The sequence below is a fragment of the Tarenaya hassleriana genome, unplaced genomic scaffold, assembly GCF_000463585.1.
Source record: "Tarenaya hassleriana unplaced genomic scaffold, ASM46358v1 Cleome2, whole genome shotgun sequence".
NCBI classification, from domain to species: domain Eukaryota; kingdom Viridiplantae; phylum Streptophyta; class Magnoliopsida; order Brassicales; family Cleomaceae; genus Tarenaya; species Tarenaya hassleriana.
In genome coordinates, this window is record NW_010965372.1 from 4181511 (window position 1) to 4201204 (window position 19694).

A 19694-nucleotide genomic window follows, 5' to 3' on the forward strand; every position below is an offset into this window, starting at 1 on the left:
ATGAAACTGAATTTTTCTAAGACACTATGGTGCCAGTTGCTGCAGCTGCAGCTGCCGTCGTTGCATCTTCTATGGTGGTTGCTGCCGCCAAGTCAGCAGGCTCTGATTCCTCCGTCTTACAACTTCCTGCAGCCACAGTCACTGCCGCCGCCACAGCCACTGCCGCTGCAGTTGTAGCAACTGCTGCTGCCGTGACCAAGCAGCTTGAGCAGAGCTCACACAGTGATGGGTCTGCTGGCTCTGGAGGACGTGAGCCACGAGGTAGTGGGGAATTGCATTACGGACCGAATTCGGGAGGCGAAAGAGCATCTGACAGATCTTTTAGCCATGAAACTCCAAAATCTGACGTCATGCTGGATGATGTGGCTGATTGCGAGATTTCGTGGGAAGAAATCGCTTCGGGCGAGCGTATCGGGCTCGGTATTACTGACTTATGATCTCTGCTATATCATTTGGTGTAACATAGTGCTACAGAGAATATATATATTTATATGTATATATGTATAGATCGGCTTACCTGTTTTGTGGTGCAGGGTCATATGGAGAGGTGTATCGTGGAGATTGGCATGGAACTGTGAGTATCTTGATGTTTTTCATTGCTTATTACCGGTTCTTGATTACTTAAAAGCGTTATCAAAACCTTTTTGGATCGGTAGGAGGTGGCAGTTAAGAAGTTCCTAGATCAAGAAATTATAGGGGAAGCTCTAGAAGAATTCAAAAGTGAGGTAAAAAGTCTTCAAATGCTGTTTTATATTGTGATTATATACCGAAAAACCCTTTTTATATGCATGTAACGTTTCTTGTTTCGACCGCAATTTGATGCAAAGGTCCGAATCATGAAAAAGCTCAGGCATCCGAACATTGTACTCTTCATGGGAGCCATAACCCGTCCACCGAATCTCTCAATCGTTACGGAGTTTCTTCCCAGGTATTCCGAGACTTGAGCTTTTCGTTCTTACGATCCACAAAGTTTCAAACTCAATTCACGACCTTCCATTTATGCATCTCGATATGTACTGTTGAATGTTCTACATATCCTAATGGCTCATAACTGTATGTTTTTTTAACTCGACTTTCACAGTTCTGTTTTTTTTTTTTCCTGAAAACTGATGAAGAGTTTTTTTTTTGTTTTTTTTTGGCAGAGGTAGCTTGTATAGGTTAATCCACCGGACTCATAATCAGTTAGATGAGCGGAGGCGTCTGAGGATGGCCCTCGATGCCGTATAATTCTTCTCCTTTTCCGCCATTATCTGCAATCCAAAGTGTTTTTTCTTATGGATTTTCCGACCTTTCAGGCTCGTGGAATGAACTATTTGCACAGCTGCAATCCAGTGATTGTTCATCGCGATCTGAAATCCCCGAACCTTCTCGTTGATAAAAACTGGGTGGTCAAGGTCGGTATCTTCCTCTTCAAAAAAAGTCTTTTCTGCCAGTTGGTATTCATATCACCCGAAATATTTTTTCAGGTATGCGATTTCGGGTTGTCCAGAATGAAGCACAGCACGTACCTCTCATCCCGTTCAACAGCGGGAACCGTAAGTGGTTCGGAGATATATATACATATATTCTCTCTTAGCAACATCTGATCCATCAATCTCTAAACAAAGCCCTCATGCTTTTTTCCTTCATCTGTTCAGGCCGAATGGATGGCTCCCGAAGTGCTTAGAAACGAACCATCTGACGAGAAGTATGTTGTTTTTCTTTCTGTCCATCAGTTCTCGAAAAAAACCCATCCCTCTTGCCTCTTTTCCTTTCTCGATGTCATTTCAAAGAGCCGTTGTATGAAAACAGGTGCGATGTGTATAGCTTCGGGGTTATTCTATGGGAGCTTTTCACGCTGCAGCAACCGTGGGGGAAGATGAACCCGATGCAAGTTGTTGGAGCGGTCGGATTTCAGCACCGTCGTCTTGAAATCCCTGATTTTATTGATCCCGCAATGGCAGATCTCATCGGGAAATGTTGGCAGACGTGAGTTCATTACCCCCTTTTTTCCGGGTTTTTTCTGTCACTATATCAGCAAAATGGAAGATTGGTTTTACTCATATGCCTCAAACCCCATAAACCAAAAGCATTTTGCTGGATCATGTCTCAATGAAATCTCTGAAAAATTGGAACCAAGAACCGAATTTGATCACTTGGGTATGCATGTTTGTATGTGTATATATGTTTTCTTTAGGGATCCAAAGTTAAGGCCGAGTTTCGGAGAGATCATGGCGTGTCTGAAGCAGTTGCAGAAACCTGCGACTGGTCCGAATATACCGAAACCAGCTCCAAGCTCTTCTTCTTCGTTACCGACAGAACAGGAAGGGAAAGGGTGACGAGAGAGGAGGACGACAATGGCGAAGACATTTTTGGCACGAAGACTGACCAGTTCCACAGATTCAATCCGTTGAAAAAAAAAAAGAGAAATATGGATGGGAAAAGAGTTTAGAGGTTTTTGTTGTTGTTGTTGGGGTTCCTGTGTTTCATGCGGCTTATGATCAGAAGTGTTGCAGAAAGAAGGAGAGAGTGAAGTTGTGTTATGTTTTTTTGTTTGTTTGTGTGGGCGGGTGCTCTGTTACGTTCTGTAATAATAAATAATGTCATAATAATGTTCTCTGTGTTTGTTTTTTGCAAAAGCGAAGATGTAAAAAAGATATTGCTACTGCTAAATTTTAGAGATTTCTAGGCAAAATTCCGTCATGATTATGCAGTAATGAAACTGAAATTTTCTAAGACACTATAGTCTAAAAAAGATAAATTCTAATTTATACCCTAATTTTTAGATATAGCTATGGACGGAATATATCCATTCCACTTTTTTCTTAAATAAAATTTAAAAAAAAAAACAATTACAGAAGCAATCTAGTAATTTCGGAAAAAGAAATGGTCCATTACATTGCAATTAGAGGTATTTCGTTTTTATTTTTGATAATGCCCCAAGTGGATAGGGTGAGTCCAATTTTTTGGATATATGAAATTCTTAATTCAAAACAATTACTAAATATCTAATCCGAAAAATGTCTTCCCTCTTCGCCGCTACTTCGGCTTCGTTCATCTCTCACTCTCAGCCACTGAACAAGCTCCACAACCACCTCTTCGCCTCCTCTTCTCCTCCGCCGCCGCCGAATCCGGAGTCTCCTCCGCCGTCGAATCCGTTGAGCTCCGCCGCGACGGAGCAGCAATCTCCGGCGCCGATAAGATCGCAGCAGCAGAAGAGGAAGACGAGCGTTGAGACGACGGATTGGGTGGCTTCGTCGCTGACGCGGCGGTTCGGAATCGGAGCAGGACTTGCTTGGGCGGCGTTTCTCGCCGTCGGAGTCGTCTCCGAGCAGATCAAGACAAGGCTTGAGGTCTCCAAGGAAAAAGCTAACACAAGGTTTGCTTGAAATTCTGGTTCTGAGGATTAGGAGGTTGGAATATTCGTTTTGTGCAATCGACAACTGAAGAATCTGGATTTCGTGTCTTTTTCCTCTGAAACTTAATTGTTCTTCATTTGTGTTGGCAGAGATGTAGACAAGCAGGAAGAGATCGTGTTGCCGAATGGTGTAAGGTATGCTTCCTCTCCGACATCAAAGAACAGTTGTATTGATTCTCTGTGACATTTGGGTAGTTGTGTTTGCTGAAGAACATGTAGACATACTTCTTTTAGTTCACTTTGGACAGCAGTGTAGTTCATGGGACAGGATCTGGTGCTCATCTTCACCGTCTGTATCCGCCCTAACCCTAGCCCGTAACTGCTCTTACATATCGAAGGATACCGAACATCAAGCTTATGTTTTGCCATCTTCGATACGTACAGACTTACACACACCCACACACAGAGACTGAACGGGATTCAAACCGCACAGGTATTACGATCTAAGAGTTGGAGGAGGAGCCAATCCACGGCCGGGAGACTTAGTGGTGATTGATCTGAAGGGACAGGTCCAAGGTACAGGAGAGGTTTTCCTGGACACGTTCGAGAGCAAAGACAAGAAGCCTCTTGTCCTAGTGATGGGTTCGAGGCCATATACTAAAGGAATGTGCCAAGGCTTAGAATACGTACTGAGATCGATGAAAGCAGGAGGTAAACGCCGAGTTATCGTTCCACCATCGCTAGGGTTTGGAGAAAACGGGTCGGATTTGGGACCGGGACTGCAAATTCCGCCATCTGCGACATTAGAGTATGTAGTTGAGGTTGATAAAGTCTCCATTGCTCCTGCTTGAGTTATTTCGCTGTGAAGTCCGAACAGAATTCAATATAAAAATATCAATATATGCATGGTATGTTTGCGTATACATGGATACGTTCGCTATATATGTATGCATTTCCCGCACCAACAAAATAAATGGCACGGTGTTTTGTCCAAACATTACACATAATCCCCTACTCTCATAGAGAAATCAAAACATAGCAAACTTTTATTGATGGGAAGTGTTACCAAAGTTCTCCAAGGAGATAACAGCGCCCGATTTGCCTTCACTCGACGATTCATTGGAGTGAGAGAACAATATGTACAGTACCCAGAGGTGAAGGCAGATGACATAAACGGCAGCCCAGATCTTTGCCGTCGGGTTTCGTCTCAAGAATACAGCTCCCGAGACGAATATTGCGTTCATCTGCCTAACCATCCATCCCAAATGTTCTTTACCTGATCGGATTTTCTCTTGCAGAGAAGGGCGAAGTTTTGATTCTGAGAATTTCCACTCCCCTGCTTCCAGATCTTTGGATGAGGCCTCGGATGTAGACATCGCGTTGTTTTCTTCCAGAAGTTTCGAGACGGCCTGTAAAAGCATCACAAATAGATCGTGTTTTCCGGGTTTAGGGTTTAGAATCGGATAATGTTGAACATTATGAAATTGTATATTCTTCAGATGTGAATGTCAAATTGGAGGGTGTTGACGTACCTCGATTCTGAAAAATAAGGTAGCCTTCTCCGAGGAAAGAGCTTCTACCTGATAAATGGAAGAAAATCGGACCAAATCTTATGAATAATTCCAAATACAATGCATGTGAACTATGAAACATTTCTTCACTCTCTGTGAATATTCTCATTCAGCTCCTATGAACAGGGTAAAATCATCACAAGTATCTTAGAAAATCAACCATTCTGTAAAACAGCAATCTTGCTCTATGTCCGATGACATTTGTTAGTTAGGAGAAAAGTACAGTGTAAAAGACAGCGGCAAGAACATTGAAGTTTCTCGAGAAACCTTAATTTCATCGTCCAGATCGACTATTCTTCGACTCGGTAACCTTTCTCAAGGTGTTTAGAATCCGTTAGCTCATGAGAATACAAACATGAAAAGGCATACCTGGGATTGTTTCTGAATGAGATGGTCGGTCAGCTGGTTAAGTCTTCGGTTAAGTTCAATTTCCACTTCGGTGGGTTCTTCAATTTCTTTCCGCATCATTTCAATGTCATCTCCCAGCTTATCTGCCTGGGTTTTTTCAAAATCAAACCAGAAAGAAACGATACAATTACGGAACAAGCCTCAAAACATAACTTTTCAAACAAGCAGACAACCCGAAACGAATGGAGACAAACCATATCAACCAATATGTCCATATAATTGTTGTGCACATAGTTAGAATTACTAAGCTTTCATGGAGATTTGTGGCAAGGGTAGGATCAAGACATTTATACAAGCACAAATACATAGTGTTTAATTGTTGCATGAAAACCCTGCTGAAGAGTAACTTGAGCACAGCACACAACCACAGGAGCTAACCTTATCTTGCAACCGTCCGATTTTATCAGTTAGCAAAGAGCACTCTGCTTCGAGCATCTCATGTTCGAACCTAGATCCTCCTGAAGCAGCAGCTATCTACATATTTCCCACATGTAAATGTCATGATTTTCAGATCAACAAGAAAATGTTGCCATGTTGAAAATTGAAACAGTAAAATTAAAGGAAATCGAACTCACTTCATTTAAATATTGACCACTTTGGTGGATATTGGAAATTTTCCGCTTCAATTCTACAAGGCCAAGAACACATATCTTCAGCAGAGTTTTATAATAGAGAAGTGCTTATTCCAAATATGATGAACACTAGCTAAGACAAATTTAGCACAGCGGAGGACTATAGAAGCTCTACCTTCAAGAGCAGACTCTTTCAGCTCAACGTGTTCACGGAGTTCTGCCACCTGATCTATCTGATTCACATCAGACAAGAGAGAGATCAGAAAATAAATACCGTTCTAGAAGTTGGTTTGAAGAGCTTGACATAACGAAAATGATTAAGAAGTTCAATGAAGCTTCTGTTTTGATAAACAAACTAACACAATCCTTTCACTTGTCCTTTATTTACCTTTCGTTCACTATTTAGATTCGTCAATGCCAGCATATTTCCAACAGAACAAGGAGAATGCATCTTTTTCTTTTCTCTTTTCACGTTGATATATAGTCTATGGATGAGAAATCTTTATACCTGTGTTTCAAGTTTCTTCTGACCCGCAGCGAGGGATCTTGCAAGATCAGCATTTGCAGTCTATAGTAAATTTCCAAAGTAGAAGTTTAGAACCAGAAACCCGAATCCTCTAGAGTAACTCACAAAAAGGCAAGACAAACAAAAATTGAAATGTCTGCATAAAAAGTTAAGCATCCATCTGAAACATATTAATTGTTAATACCTCCAGTCTGGCCAAGCGTGCAAGAACTTCCATTCTAGTATTATTGTGCTTTTGCTTTTCAAGCTCGACGGCTTCCATAGTTTCCATCGTAGTGGTCTGCAACTCGGAAGCCTAGACAAACGAGAAGATAAGTCTTAAATATATATATACACATGTATATATATATATACATGCAGCTGGGGTAAATCGGCACAAACTGCAAACCACATGAAAGTCATTCCCCAATTTGAATCCCACCATTTAATAAAATAGCATGCAAGTATTTTTCCCAGATGAAACCCTCTATAAGTCCATGATGAACCTTGACAATTATACCACCTTCTCTATAATAAGATGCAAAAACATAAAAAGGAGAACATGAACTATAATTACCTCTTGGGCCTGTTGTTTAGCTCGTTCTTCAAGTATTTTCTCTAAACTCTGTTTTTCGCCCTCTAGTCTTGCTACCACATTCTCTCGTTCTTTAATGGCCCCTACAGCTTTAGCTGCAACTTTCTCTGCAAAAATCTTCTCCCTCCTCCTCCTTCGCTCCTCTCTTTCACGTTCCCTCTCAGAGTCGGTACTTGAATCAGAATCGGAATCTGATTCAGTCTCAACACTTAACAACGAAGAATCCTTCCTCTGTAGATCCTCAGAAACGGTGCCCCGTGAGACTTCTCTCTTCATCTGCTTCCCCCAGATAGCTGCTCGACTGGATCCACGACCATCCGTTTTTCCTACATTTGGCATTGCTTCCTGAAGAGTCTTGTCTAATGATCTTCTGGAGTCTTTTGGAGGAGGAGGCTCAGAATTGACATCATTCTCACTCTCCTTATGTTTTGGCTTTATCGAAATGTCCTGAGTAGCGTCTGCATGTTCCACATGTCCACCATCAAAGGTTTTAGAATCAGTCTGCATTCCAAAACCCGAAGAGCTAGAGTTTTCCCCATCTTTCGGTTTCTCATTCGGCTTTCTAAGGAGCCTACCTCTGGATTCAATCGCATCATCAGTACTCCTCTCACTCTTCTTTCCACCGGATGTCAAGAGATTTGATCCCGAGTTCCCATGTCTCTTTCCATCCTTCTTCAGTCCACGAGCCATAGATGTCCCATTGGTAGTACGAGCTTTGGAAGTGCTTGTTCCCGGATTAGGAGTACTCAGAAGTTTCGTCCAGTCACTGTCAGTGAGTGTAGGCTTTTGCTGTGTCAAACTTTGTGATGTCTGACCTGTCCTTTCTTTGGGTTGATCCGGCTTGAAAAAAGCTTTACTGTTGCTTAAGGAGCTTGGCGATTGCTCAAAGGAACTTCTCTGAGATCCACCATCATAATCACTACCCTCATGTGTCTTCTTCTTTAACTGATCTTTCAAAGAAATGGGACTTCCAGATTTTGTAGGAGTCTCAAACACCTCATCATGGGTTTGAGACTTCTCATTCTTCCGAAGAGACTCCGCTGCCTGCTGATCGATCTGGACAGCCCAATTTACAGAATCCCAGTTAACAAACATTCAAATTGAAGTTCCATGAATAAAAAATAATGCAAAGCGAACTGTTTTTTTTAGGGCATAAAAATGCATAGCATAAAATAGTTAATGAAATCTCGAGATTATGTGAACCTAGCTCAAATCACAAATTAGTGAAGCAGTGAAGAAAATTGGGAATGTGGTGCTGAATCGAGTAAATTCCACTCAATTACAAGTATGCCAAGAATACAAGGCACTGAAACAGCGACACAGGAGTTTGTATTTGGTATCTGAGAAAATCTAAAGACGTGATTAGTGGACCAATCAGAGTCGATTCGGTACATACAAGCCCTGGATCCCGTCGATTTAACTCGAAGAACCTAATCCAACAAGACCGAAATCGCTTCCAAATCCGTAATATTTCACTGACCATTCCCCATTTTCGATTCAATCAAAGCATAAAATCTCGAATTTAACCAGAAACAGATAATCCCAAATCCAGCACGCTCCGTTAACTTTCCCTCCGTCGAACCCTCGGATCAAGTTAGTCCGAGCGAGAAATCGCCAAATTCAAGAAGAACGACCATAGTTTCAAAATCGAATAATGTTTGCGCGAGATTACCCTCAAATTTCACAGCAAACGAACAACAGTGAAGAGGAGATTCGATGTCTCTCACCTGTTGAAGAATCGTCTCCGCGGCTTTGAGCTTAGATGAGATCCAATTCGCCATTTCTCACTGATCCATACGACACAGTTTCATCACACGAAGGCTTCTGAGTCGCAGTTGCGAAGAAGGGGGAGAAGAAGAAGAAGCGGCAGGAGGGGTGGACATTTCAGTTTGATGTGAATTTTATTAAATAAATTAATTAATTCAATTTTTAAAATATATAAATAAAAATTTTAATTATCCATATATATATAATTCCCATTAAAAATATATTTATTGTATTAATATCAAATAAAAATCTCGAGAAAATTTCAGATTTAAAGAAGATACAGGTGCGTCGAATAAAACGTTTCTTGTGCAAATGAAATAGAAACCGCCATGAAAAGAAGAGAAGTTTTTATTTAGAATCATTCTCGTAATCTATAAATACAATTAAAAAAATATTTTAGTTATTTAATTATAATTAAATGAATAAAAAATAGATATTGTCTTTATAAAACATGAAAATTCATTTAATTAATTTATAACTAAGATTTTAATTGTATGTTTGTAAAAAAAAAATTGGGTGTTTCCTAAAACTTAGGATGAGTCGGCAACACAAATTGAATATCACCTAAATATCGTCCCATAAATAAGGTCGAATTCAATAATAAACCTGCAATTTCGTAATAATTAAATAAGATTCAATTCCGTGAAAAACGAATAAGATTCAATTCACATTAACACCATAATTAAATTCAACCACAAATAAATCGCCTATTAATTATACGGTTGATTTTTTTTCGGTTGCATTATTAGTCCATTTTTAATTCTTTTCTAAATAAAAGTTTTAAACTTAAGACTACATAGATAATATCAATTAAAGGGTAACTCAACGCCAATAATGACCTTTTCTGGGATCGAAATCAGCATTTTTTTTTTCCCTTCAACTAATCATTCATTAAATAGCAAAATTTAAGTTAATTAACAGTATTATAATTACATTAACCTATTAAATTAAATTAGATTCAACCACCAATATTTAATTGTAAAAGGGTGGACAGTCACGGATATATTATCTGAAATTTTGGGTATTTGATTTGATACCGAATCTATACTCATTACAAATATCTACCATTTTTTGTATATTCAATTCCCCAATTTATTTGTCTAATTCCAAACCGCGATTATATAAAATTTAATAATTAAGAAAGAAAGAAGTATTTTGCATCAACGAACAACTCCGTTGGCGAGTTATCTCGCCAACTAATTAGGCTCGAACATGTTTTTTTTTAAACCCAGAAAAAAGAAAAGTGGTTCATATAAATTGGAATAACATCAAGCAGATCTAAGGTCTCCATCATCATCATCATCCATATAACAAGAGATCGATCCAAGTTAGCCTATTAATCGTACGAAAACCTTGCATATTCAAATTCCTTCAAGGATCCGAAATCCGGAGATCCGATGCCTAAGCCGAACCTGCGTTTCCGTTTCCGGCGATGAGGGAGGATGACGTCATCATCTTCTGGAACTCGTCGAAGTTGACATTTCCGTCGCCGTCGGAGTCGACGGGGCCGATCATCCGGACGCAGTCGTCGACGGAGCAGGACATGCCGAGACGGTTGAGAACCAGGTGGAGCTCGGCAGCGGAGATGAGGCCGTTGCGGTCGGCGTCGTACAGATCGAAGGCGTCGCGGAGCTCGGCCGCGGCCTCGGAAGCGGAGGAGGAGGATCGGCAGAGAGCGGAGAACTCGTCGAGATTGATGAAGCCGTCGCGGTCGACGTCCACGTCCTCCATCACGCGCTGCAGCTCCGCCTCCGTGTACGGCGTCCCCATCGCCTTCATCACGTTCCCGAGTTCCACTGCCGAGATCTTCCCGTCGCCGTTCGCGTCGAACTGGTCGAAGACCTTCTTCAGCTCCTCCGTGCTCACCGGCGGCGAGGGTTTAGTGACGGTGGCGGTTTCAGTGTCCGTATTCGCCATATTTTGAATCCGAAGGTAGAGAGAGGGAGGGAGGGAGAGAGAGGGAGGAGGGTGAGTGAGATGCAGTTGCAGGGTTTGACCATTTATGGACCTTTGTGATGTCGTTGTCTCGACGTGCCACGTAACACCAAGTTGATCAAAATTTGCAAATTTTTCTTTTTTCTTCCCATTTTATATTTTCTCAATTATTTAGTACGTATGGGAAAAATTTAAAATTAGTATCCTGTTGAAAATATTTTAATTTATTAAAAAAGCTTTACTTTTTAAATAATAGTGTTGTTTTTAAAATACCTTTTGAAGTTAATATTTCCCCTTAATATATTTGTTCACAATATTTCAAAATGATTAAGTTTCTTGATTTTTTTAGGAGAAAGATTCATGAAATTAAATACAGATGAAATTAAAATCTGAATGTCAAAATTAGCGGATATAGTTTAAATGTGAGAATATTTTATTTTACATAAGTAAACTAAATCTTTTATATTCTCTATATTCATATATAATAAATATTTAGAAATTGATAAAATAGGAATAGAGGCTTATTAGGAGCACTAATCACGTGAGAGATGATAATCTTGTGTCAATCATGGATTATATTTTTGTTTTATAAAATGCAGTGGCCACCAAAAAAGAAAAGGACAAATCAAGGATATAACTTTGCAAGTGAATATTAAAAATTTTATATTCTTGTTTACTCTTTTCCTTTTTACATGTTATGTTGCCTAATTAATGCACACACCACGACGTGCCTTCTTTATTCTTTTATTAATTTTGAAGGCATTTCTGATTATAAATTTACTTTTCTTGTTCTTTAAGAAGAAGTTTCGAATACTTTTAAATCATTTTAATCTAAATCTTTAATGCAAAGTGAGGCTAAATTCAAATTTAATATTATTTTAATAAAAACGAATACCAGGAACGAAAAGTAATATAGAAATGAATAGATATAATTGTTTTTTTGGTAACATTAATGGAGTAAAATTAAAATAATAGAAAATGTCGTGCACGTAATTCAAAAGACAGGCTCATGGAAGTGAATAAAATTTTAAGAAATCTTTGATCAATTAAATTCTTTTGTATACTTAAATATTTTATTTTTTAAACCAAAAAAATATTTTATTTTATTTAAAATTTATCGAGGCAACCGAGTGGCTGACTAATAGGCAGAGAGCCACTCCTACGGTCGATGCTTACGTAAAGAATCGTCGCGTGAAGAAAATATCCGACGCGTAATCTACGCGCTCTCCTTTTCCGCGGTATATTATTGCTGGTCCATTTTTTTTCCCTTTTAGTTAAATACTAAATTATCGTACATAACGAAAATATTTTTTTTTTAAAAAAAAAATCCATTGTAAATTGAATAATAAATTTGATTTTGGTGTCTAATCAAATTTTCCTTTTAATACCAATATTTTCATATTTTAAAGTAATCGAATGAAGAGAACGGTTTGAAATTGGGTAGAGTTCAATTAAAACAAACTAGTTTCACAATTTTTAGTTTCTAAGGGAGAATATGGAATATAAAATATACTAAAAAAAGAGTGACTGATTAAATTTAAACCCAAGAGCACTTAACGTGTTAAAAAAAAAAAGGAGTTACATACAAACAAACCCAAACCGGTCGAAATAACCAAATAACCGGATATAACCGGAATTAATCAAATCAAACACTTTCAAACGAGGCCCTCACAAGTCACAATTGCAGTAAGAAGCTTCCTCTCCACTCCTCCCGTGTGCGACTCCGTGTCCTCCACGCCGGCGACGGAATTAGCACGGCGGAGACGACGGTGTCAACGATTTACACTTTGGAAATCTCTCTCTCCCTCTCTCTCTCTCTCTGTAGGGCACGACGGTGTCTTCTTTCTGGAGTCCGAAAAAGGTACGACCGTTTCATATATTTCTTCAAGGTTTTCTGGGCATTTTGTCGTTGCCTCTGATTTTTCGTTTTTTTCGATGAATTTGATCCATCCCCTTAGTATTTCTAATCTTTCTTTTTGATAATGTTGTTAATTTTCATCTTAGTTCATGCATTCATCCTGTTCTTCCGGATTTCTCGTTCTTTATTTCCAAATTGGTTGAAGTTGTCCAAATTCACAAACAGGGAAATGGGAAAATGATTTCTTTTCATGGGCTTTTGCGATTTTATCCAATTGATTTCTCGATACGCAATGAATGAATGCAACCTGATATAATGATATTACCTTGTCAATGTTCACATCTCACTGATTTATATTTTCTGGGTTCTTTTTCTTGTTCGAGAATAAAACTCTGTTTGGCTTCATTAGCTGAAGCGATGAGCCCTTTTCATGTATGTAAAACTCATGCATTGAATGAATGAACAAATGAGTTATTGATTCTTGAAGCAATCAAGAACATCAATGATGACATGCGAGTTTCACTGCATGGATTTAGGTACATGCCATGGCATCTTCATCATCACCCTATGGAGACATTCAGCTTAATATGCGCACATTTCCAAGCGACAAAGATTCAAGGAGACCTCACGTATTACTTGCCGCAAGTGGAAGTGTTGCCGCAGTGAAGTTTGAACATCTCTGTTACACCTTCTCGGAATGGACAGATGTAGCAGCTGTTGTCTCGAAGACTGCGTTACCGTTCATTGGCAAACCCCATTTCCCAGATGACGTTTTTGTTTATACAGATGACGACGAGTGGTTCTTCTGGAAGAAACTCGGGGATCCTGTCCTCCACATTGACTTGCAGAAATGGGCTGATATCATGGTTATCGCCCCTTTATCAGCAAACACACTTGCCAAGGTAAAAAAAATGGATATTGCTGTGTTATTTTTATATCTTTGCAGTGAAAAAGGTCATTCCAGTGATTGTAGATGCCGAAACAGTACTTAGGTTTCGGTGATTTAGACAGGTACTTAGGTTTTGTTCTTGTTATGTGGTGCTGGATTACTTGTAAACCAAGAAAATCGACGATGGTCTAGTTGCAGATAAAAACCAAAACATCTGGAAGACTTTTGAACCAGGAAATCACACTGAAGTAACATTCTGTTTTCCTGTTGTTTATGAACAATCCATGAACTCGAAAATGCTATATTGGGTCGGAGGGTTCTTCTTTTTGTTTCCCTCCAGGATATCTTGATTTTGCTCCGAGAATCATTAGTAATAAACTGGAAGTGACTCTCTGCAGATTACCGGAGGATTTTGCGATAACCTGCTGACTTCAATTGTGAGAGCATGGGACTATGAGAAGCCAATCTTTGTAGCTCCAGCCATGAACCCTTCGATGTGGAGTAACTCTTTCACAGAAAAACACAAAGCTTCTCTGGAGGAAATGGGTATCAACCTCATTCTGCCCATGTCTTCTGGGAGTTCAAGCACAGGTTCTATGGCCGACATTTCTCACATCTACAACACCATCAGACTCTGCTGGGATAAGAAGCTTTACCAATGCGGTAACCCTCGAGACCTCTGATTCTTGGTTTCGCCATCGTTGCACATAAAACAAAAAAGCTTTAGGATCTTTGTTTCTATGGAGTTTTGGCTGGAAAAACGAAAAGAAAACTGTACATAAAGAGGTGGATGCATTCACACATAAACTAGGGCAAAAGCCGGTTTTGTTGATTTTGTTGAGGTATATACTGATTTCTAGCCGAGGCTAAACCGAAGGTCTTGGTTCTTTTGCATTCTAAACCAGCAGTTTTAGCGATTGTCTAGCCTGAACCGGCGTTTCTGATATGGTTAAGAATAAACCAGTGGTTTGCCCTATCTTAGATCATTCCAAGAAATCTTAAAGGTGTCTGATATATAAGATCGTTAGATCTTATGCTAAATACAAGTTTATGTCTCGTGGAAAAAACTTACTATACAGAAAGTCCAGTGGATACATACATACATACACCACCATTACATATCGCAAGTAAAGACTTAAGACAAGATTTATAACATCATTATCCAACATAGCTTCAAAATTCTCTAAGCCTTGATGGACTGGACGGTTCTTTGGCTGCGTAAAAAGCCATGATTATATATCATCAGTGGTCATTGTGGGGGCAAAAGGTGACCAAGTAATTAGCATGGGAACACGTGGCGATGCTCGTGGGATCATCGTAGGCGTAGGAGTAAGCCTTTGGACAAGCTGCCTTGAAGATCTTGGAGTAAGGAGTGGGCTTGCATGACTGTGGGTTACCGAAAGAGCCGGTGCAACAATACCGAGGCGAGATGAACGCAGAGCATGCGCTCTTACAGGCTATTACCTGTTTCCGGTTCCTTGACCGGTTTAGGTCCCTCACGCAACCTGCCTGCGTAGCTGCACTATCCTTTGCCTTTGTATGGTTGTATCGACATCGCCAAGTTGTACCTTTTTCATAAGAGAAAAATGAGAAAAACAAAATCTTTATTCCGGTTTTGGTTTGGTTTTACGAAATAAAACCGAGTTATACTCGAATTTGGTTTGGTTTCGGTTCGGTTTATATTAACAACCAGACGGAAATCTTTTTATTATTACTTTTGGTTCCGGTTTGGCTTGTATTATACATCGGCATTATAACCAAATTAGTTTCGATTCAAGTTAAAACATAGCTAAATCCATACGTTATCTTGACCATTAAGAGCCAAAATGTATTCCATTGTGAATTTTTAGTAGGATGGATTTTTTTTTATTTCTGATTTGGTTTGGTTATTCATTAATTCGAATTTTATTTATTTATTCGATTTTTATATTAAATTCTGTTCATTTTGTATTTATTTTTTTGTAGTAAAATATGTCTTTTAGGTGTGGGCCCATACCTAATTTTTCCCCGTTCTCTGTTTAGTCCGTCATTTCATTTCATGCAAAAACTGCACACATATTTATCAAAAAGGGTAAAAAAAAAGGTACCCGTCGACGAGGCTGACGTCATAAAAGTCCAGGTCGTGGCCGAGAGTGAACTCGGCGAGCGTGGCAGGAGGAGAACCGCCGAGGCCGTTGCAGAGAAGCGAGCCACCGCAGTCTCCGGTGGCGCAGCCACCTCGTCCGGTGCAGTCGAAGACGCAGCCATGGCGTCCCCAGAAACGACCCGACCACAGGGAAGGCAGCTTCAGATTGAAGTCTCTGTTCCGCAGAAGCTCGAATCCTCCTCCTGCGATTAGCCTTTGCCCTGCGCTCGGTTGGATCCCTGGCCATACCGGTTCCGTACACTTGTTGTACAGTGTCACCGTCGTTGCTGCTGTGAATGATGACGGCCCAGTTGGGGAAAATGAGAAAAGTTTCGATTTTTTTTTGTAATTTGAATGTGTGGAGATTGTGTAAATCTGTGTTTATCAGGGATTCCGAGTAGAAATTGTGCGTTTATGTGCGTGTTTGAGAGAGAGAGAGATCATTTTTCTGGAGAAACTCTGTATTTCCCAAAGTCTTTCCGGGAAAATCTCTTAAGAAAGTACACGTTTTTTTCCTGGAAAGTCGTTTGCTAGAAAATCCACGTGAAGTGTTTGCAATACCACAATCCAAGTTGTGTTTTGTATTTAATTAAACCCCTATTATGCGTAAGATGTGAATTTTCCCGGAAAAACTGGAGTTTCCTAGAAAATCTGGAAAATGGATGGGTGACAATGCAGCCTAAATACAGAGGATCCAAAATCTTGGAATAGGAATCGAAAACAGAAGAGGCAGCTACGGACGAATGAAGAAAATGGGGAGTCTCCACTGATGAATAAGGAAAATTGAAGAAACAAACAGTGAAAGAAGAAGATTACCTGATGAGTGGAAGAGAAGGAGAGTTAAGGCAGCGTAGAAGAAGAGCCAAGTGGAAGCCATTAATGGTGGGTTTAGGGAGAAGACGAAGAGTGAAGGCAGTGTTTATGGATTTCGCTGCTGTGGCGAATCTCTTTAGTGATTTGGAAACTTTTAGGGTACTTAATTTCTATCTAAATTTGAATGGATAAACAACTTTTGTTTTGGAAAATTATAAAATAAACATTTAATTTTGATATTCTAAAAAAATATATAATTTTATCCTGAATACCAAATTAAAAAAATAACTATCAAAATTTTCCATATTTTCTTTCAGGACGAACTACGAGGTGGCAAGGATAATAGAGACAATTCACATATGGAAAATATGGCATAAAAGAAATTTGCCCTAATTTTTTTCCTAACACTAATTTAAGGGTCTTCTAAAGTGATGACTGTGGACCGACTGTACAAATGTATTACTAACCCAATATATATGGTTACTAATAGTTTCAAATAGACAAATCGAGGAAGAGAATACGGACAAATCTGCCGACTTGTGGGCCCATATTTTCAGTGGGTCCCACATTTCACCCTCCCGAGATTCTCCTCTGGAATGCTTGCCGTCCATATTCTTTTACCTTGGAATGCTTGTCGTTTACTTTGCCGTCTTCTGGAATCTGTACACAAGGAGTAGAGAAAAATTGGAAAGTAAAAAGGATTTCCGCATTTTCTAGAGCAATATAAAAAAAAACATATAATAGTCTTTTTTATTAGTTAGTATCTGATAACTAAAATATATAATTGTAAGATTCTTCTTTCGGCCCATAATATTATAGAAATCAGTGTCCAATATTGAAATAAAAACAAAAAATAAATTTATCAGCCCGATAACTTATCTGAAAACACAATGGGCCACCCAAAACAATCTCCATTGATCGGCTCGGCCCATCCAATATTCAACACCAAAGCAATATAAATGGGCTCAATGATAAAGCCCATGTAGCCCTTATTCAAAATATTTGTTAGGCCCAATCTTTTTAAATAGTTGAATTTCTCGCGCGTGTTTTTTTTTTTTAATTTTCGACTTTAATCCAATAATCATGTTTAAACCCAAATAATGGTAGATTATCTATATTTTTCAGAGTTTTTAATTGGACTATAAATCATAAATTATGTTAAATGATTGATTGGTTTACGCATTTAATCTAACAATATTCATGAAGAGCCATCTTTTTTTTATTCTGGGATATATTTTTATCGTACGGATGGTTATTCTCCTCAAATCTAAGCCTTTGTGCTGTTTGTTTGCTAAATTATATATTAATTTTGGGGAGAGGAAAAATAATTAATTAAATGTTCGGGGTTTGGGGTTAGATACTCGAAGTAACTTTTCACGTGCAACAGGCAAATATTCCGAGACAGACACATGATTACATTACATTACATATTATAATATCTGAGTTGGACAAATTTCTTCTATTAATTGATATTTTAAAAAGTGATATCAATTAATAGAAGTCTTAGATTTGGTTTCGGATTTATAAACCGGATAACTGGTTTATAAATAAATTAATTTAATTGAATTCAAAAAAAATATAAAAATATAAACAAATTGAATCAAAAGAATTATTAAAAAATTATAAAAATTAAAACTGAATAAAAACCTATAACTATGAGAAGAAAAAAAATTTAAAAACTAGAAATCCAAATCTAGTAATATCTCAACCAAACTCAAAACATTTATCATATTAGTTGTAATTTTTTATGACTTAATAAAAGCAAATCATATATTTAGAAACTATTTATTTATATTTTATGTGGTTGTGATCTATGACTGAGTAGAAGACTATCATATCTCATGAAATTTTGCATGGTGCGCACTGCGCACCTTTACCTTTCTGACTCTCTTACTTTTTTTTTTTAATTTATTTATTTAAGAAAGGTTTATGATGTGTAATTGTTTCGTAGACGTCACAAATTGTAATCCAATATATATATATATATATATATATATATATATATATATATAAAAGACTAATAAAAAGAATGTATGGTAATGCAAAATATGCCAGCCCTCTCCTTGATAATAGTACCAATGATTGTCTATGTTATCTTGAATATTTTAAAATTTTATGTAACATAATTTATTTTATAAATTTATTATAATAAATATTTTTTTTTTCTAAAACCTATATGGCTGTATTGTAATAAATGTAAGAAACAATTAATATTTCATATTGACTTCGAATCGGTTTTGTTATTTTTCGTACCAACAGAATAATCTAAATGTAAACGAAAACTGTAATTAGCGAAATTGCGCTCTAAGTAGATTAATTTGTCCCCTAAGAGAGCGTAAAAAATTGAAAAAGCATGCTACAAGTGGACCGACTCGCCACAACTTGGCATAAATTAATAATCATTTTTTTATTTATTTGTATATTCTCTTATTCAACAAAATTCTCAACCAAACGTGAGAAAGTAACACGAAAATTACCAAATTAATAAGACGAAATGGGAAAAGTATAAAATATAAATAAAATAAATATGAGAAAAAAAAAAAGAGAAGAAAAAGACAAAAGGACAAAAGGCCACAAAAAGCCATGAAGGCATGTCTGGGCTTCGGCCGACCCAACACATCTTAGTGGCAGACACTAACGTTTCCAGAGTAAATTACCCATGCTGAAATGACGGTTTTGCCCTTTTCCTTTATTCTCTTCTGCCTCCCGTTTGCATATTCCCATTATTATTTTTCTCTCGTGAAAAAAAAAATAGTATGATGATTTAATGAAGTCGAATTATATTCTCGTGAAGATAATTATATATACGTAGAGATTTTTAATTTATTGGGATTCCTTGCAGTAAATAAAATAGTGATACTTGGAAAGCTATCTTGAATTTATTCAATGTCACATAAGTAGAAAAAGTTACTATATATATTTTAAAACGTACAGTAATATCTTCGGCACATCTAAATTATGAAAGTTTATCGGATGACAAATTCAATATTTTTTTCTACAATTTTTTTATTTTGTTTGTCATTTTCATTCAAGTTTTTTATAAATTATAATTATAATTTATCGATTTTATTGTTGATATTTACATTTTATGTGTATATTGGTATGTAAAAATTCAAAAAACGTTAAAGAGCTTATATGGAATATGTTTTTGGCGAATGAAATAATGAATGCATAGAAAAAAAAACGTAGAAAAGAGAAGCTTCTGAAAACTGTGACAAATGAAAGCGGAATGACGTGGCATAGCTCTCTTTTTTCTCACCATCTTCTCATATATATATATATATATATATATATATATATATATATATAAAAGAATATA

The 19694-nt window shown here is 37.8% G+C and overlaps 6 protein-coding genes across 9 annotated transcripts in view; 3 read left to right on the forward strand and 3 right to left on the reverse strand.

Moving 5' to 3' along the window:
* Window positions 1–2602, forward strand: part of LOC104812164 (serine/threonine-protein kinase EDR1-like) — a 6975-nt gene extending 4373 nt beyond the window's left edge. Inside the window, exons 5-14 of one of the 2 annotated variants that reach the window (XM_010539189.2) lie at window positions 30–420; window positions 534–574; window positions 657–725; window positions 828–928; window positions 1143–1221; window positions 1296–1394; window positions 1467–1535; window positions 1638–1687; window positions 1792–1968; window positions 2177–2602. In XM_010539189.2, the coding sequence (XP_010537491.1) occupies window positions 30–420; window positions 534–574; window positions 657–725; window positions 828–928; window positions 1143–1221; window positions 1296–1394; window positions 1467–1535; window positions 1638–1687; window positions 1792–1968; window positions 2177–2318 (1218 nt within the window). In that variant the 3' untranslated portion in view covers window positions 2319–2602. Of the gene's footprint in view, window positions 1–29; window positions 421–533; window positions 575–656; window positions 726–827; window positions 929–1142; window positions 1222–1295; window positions 1395–1466; window positions 1543–1637; window positions 1688–1791; window positions 1969–2176 lie in introns of those variants that run through there. The other variant, XM_019202401.1, reaches the window with a different exon arrangement.
* Window positions 2603–2888: 286 nt separating this feature from the next.
* Window positions 2889–4258, forward strand: LOC104812166 (peptidyl-prolyl cis-trans isomerase FKBP17-2, chloroplastic-like). Its single transcript, XM_010539193.2, has 3 exons — window positions 2889–3358; window positions 3488–3532; window positions 3831–4258. Exons 1-3 carry the CDS (start codon window positions 3000–3002, stop codon window positions 4186–4188), a joined length of 762 nt encoding a protein of 253 aa, XP_010537495.1. The 5' UTR covers window positions 2889–2999; the 3' UTR covers window positions 4189–4258.
* Window positions 4107–8875, reverse strand: LOC104812165 (golgin candidate 2). 2 transcript variants are annotated; one of them, XM_010539192.1, is made up of 11 exons: window positions 8716–8875; window positions 6971–8044; window positions 6599–6709; window positions 6397–6456; window positions 6064–6121; window positions 5892–5944; window positions 5695–5790; window positions 5278–5403; window positions 4870–4917; window positions 4404–4746; window positions 4107–4197 (listed from the first exon to the last, which is right to left on the reverse strand). In XM_010539192.1, the coding sequence occupies exons 1-11, from the start codon at window positions 8767–8769 to the stop codon at window positions 4190–4192; spliced, it is 2031 nt and encodes a 676-aa protein (XP_010537494.1). In that variant the 5' UTR covers window positions 8770–8875; the 3' UTR covers window positions 4107–4189. The 2 variants fall into 2 exon arrangements, with proteins under 2 accessions (XP_010537494.1, XP_010537492.1); XM_010539190.1 differs by lacking the exon at window positions 4107–4197 and having other exon boundaries at window positions 4217–4746.
* Window positions 8876–9955: 1080 nt separating this feature from the next.
* LOC104812167 (probable calcium-binding protein CML27) lies at window positions 9956–10746 on the reverse strand. Its single transcript, XM_010539194.2, has one exon. The coding sequence runs from the start codon at window positions 10670–10672 to the stop codon at window positions 10157–10159; it is 516 nt and encodes a 171-aa protein (XP_010537496.1). The 5' UTR covers window positions 10673–10746; the 3' UTR covers window positions 9956–10156.
* Window positions 10747–12350: 1604 nt separating this feature from the next.
* On the forward strand, window positions 12351–14848 carry LOC104812168 (probable phosphopantothenoylcysteine decarboxylase). Of its 2 annotated transcripts, none has more exons than XM_010539195.2 (4): window positions 12351–12551; window positions 13085–13450; window positions 13836–14100; window positions 14684–14848. In XM_010539195.2, the coding sequence occupies exons 2-4, from the start codon at window positions 13094–13096 to the stop codon at window positions 14821–14823; spliced, it is 762 nt and encodes a 253-aa protein (XP_010537497.1). In that variant the 5' UTR covers window positions 12351–12551; window positions 13085–13093; the 3' UTR covers window positions 14824–14848. The 2 variants fall into 2 exon arrangements, with proteins under 2 accessions (XP_010537497.1, XP_010537498.1); XM_010539196.1 differs by having other exon boundaries at window positions 14664–14816.
* A 73-nt stretch (window positions 14849–14921) lies between these two features.
* Window positions 14922–16509, reverse strand: LOC104813292 (thaumatin-like protein). Its single transcript, XM_010540860.2, has 3 exons — window positions 16379–16509; window positions 15525–15852; window positions 14922–15005 (listed from the first exon to the last, which is right to left on the reverse strand). Exons 1-3 carry the CDS (start codon window positions 16437–16439, stop codon window positions 14960–14962), a joined length of 435 nt encoding a protein of 144 aa, XP_010539162.2. The 5' UTR covers window positions 16440–16509; the 3' UTR covers window positions 14922–14959.
* Between the last annotated feature and the right edge of the window lie 3185 nt (window positions 16510–19694).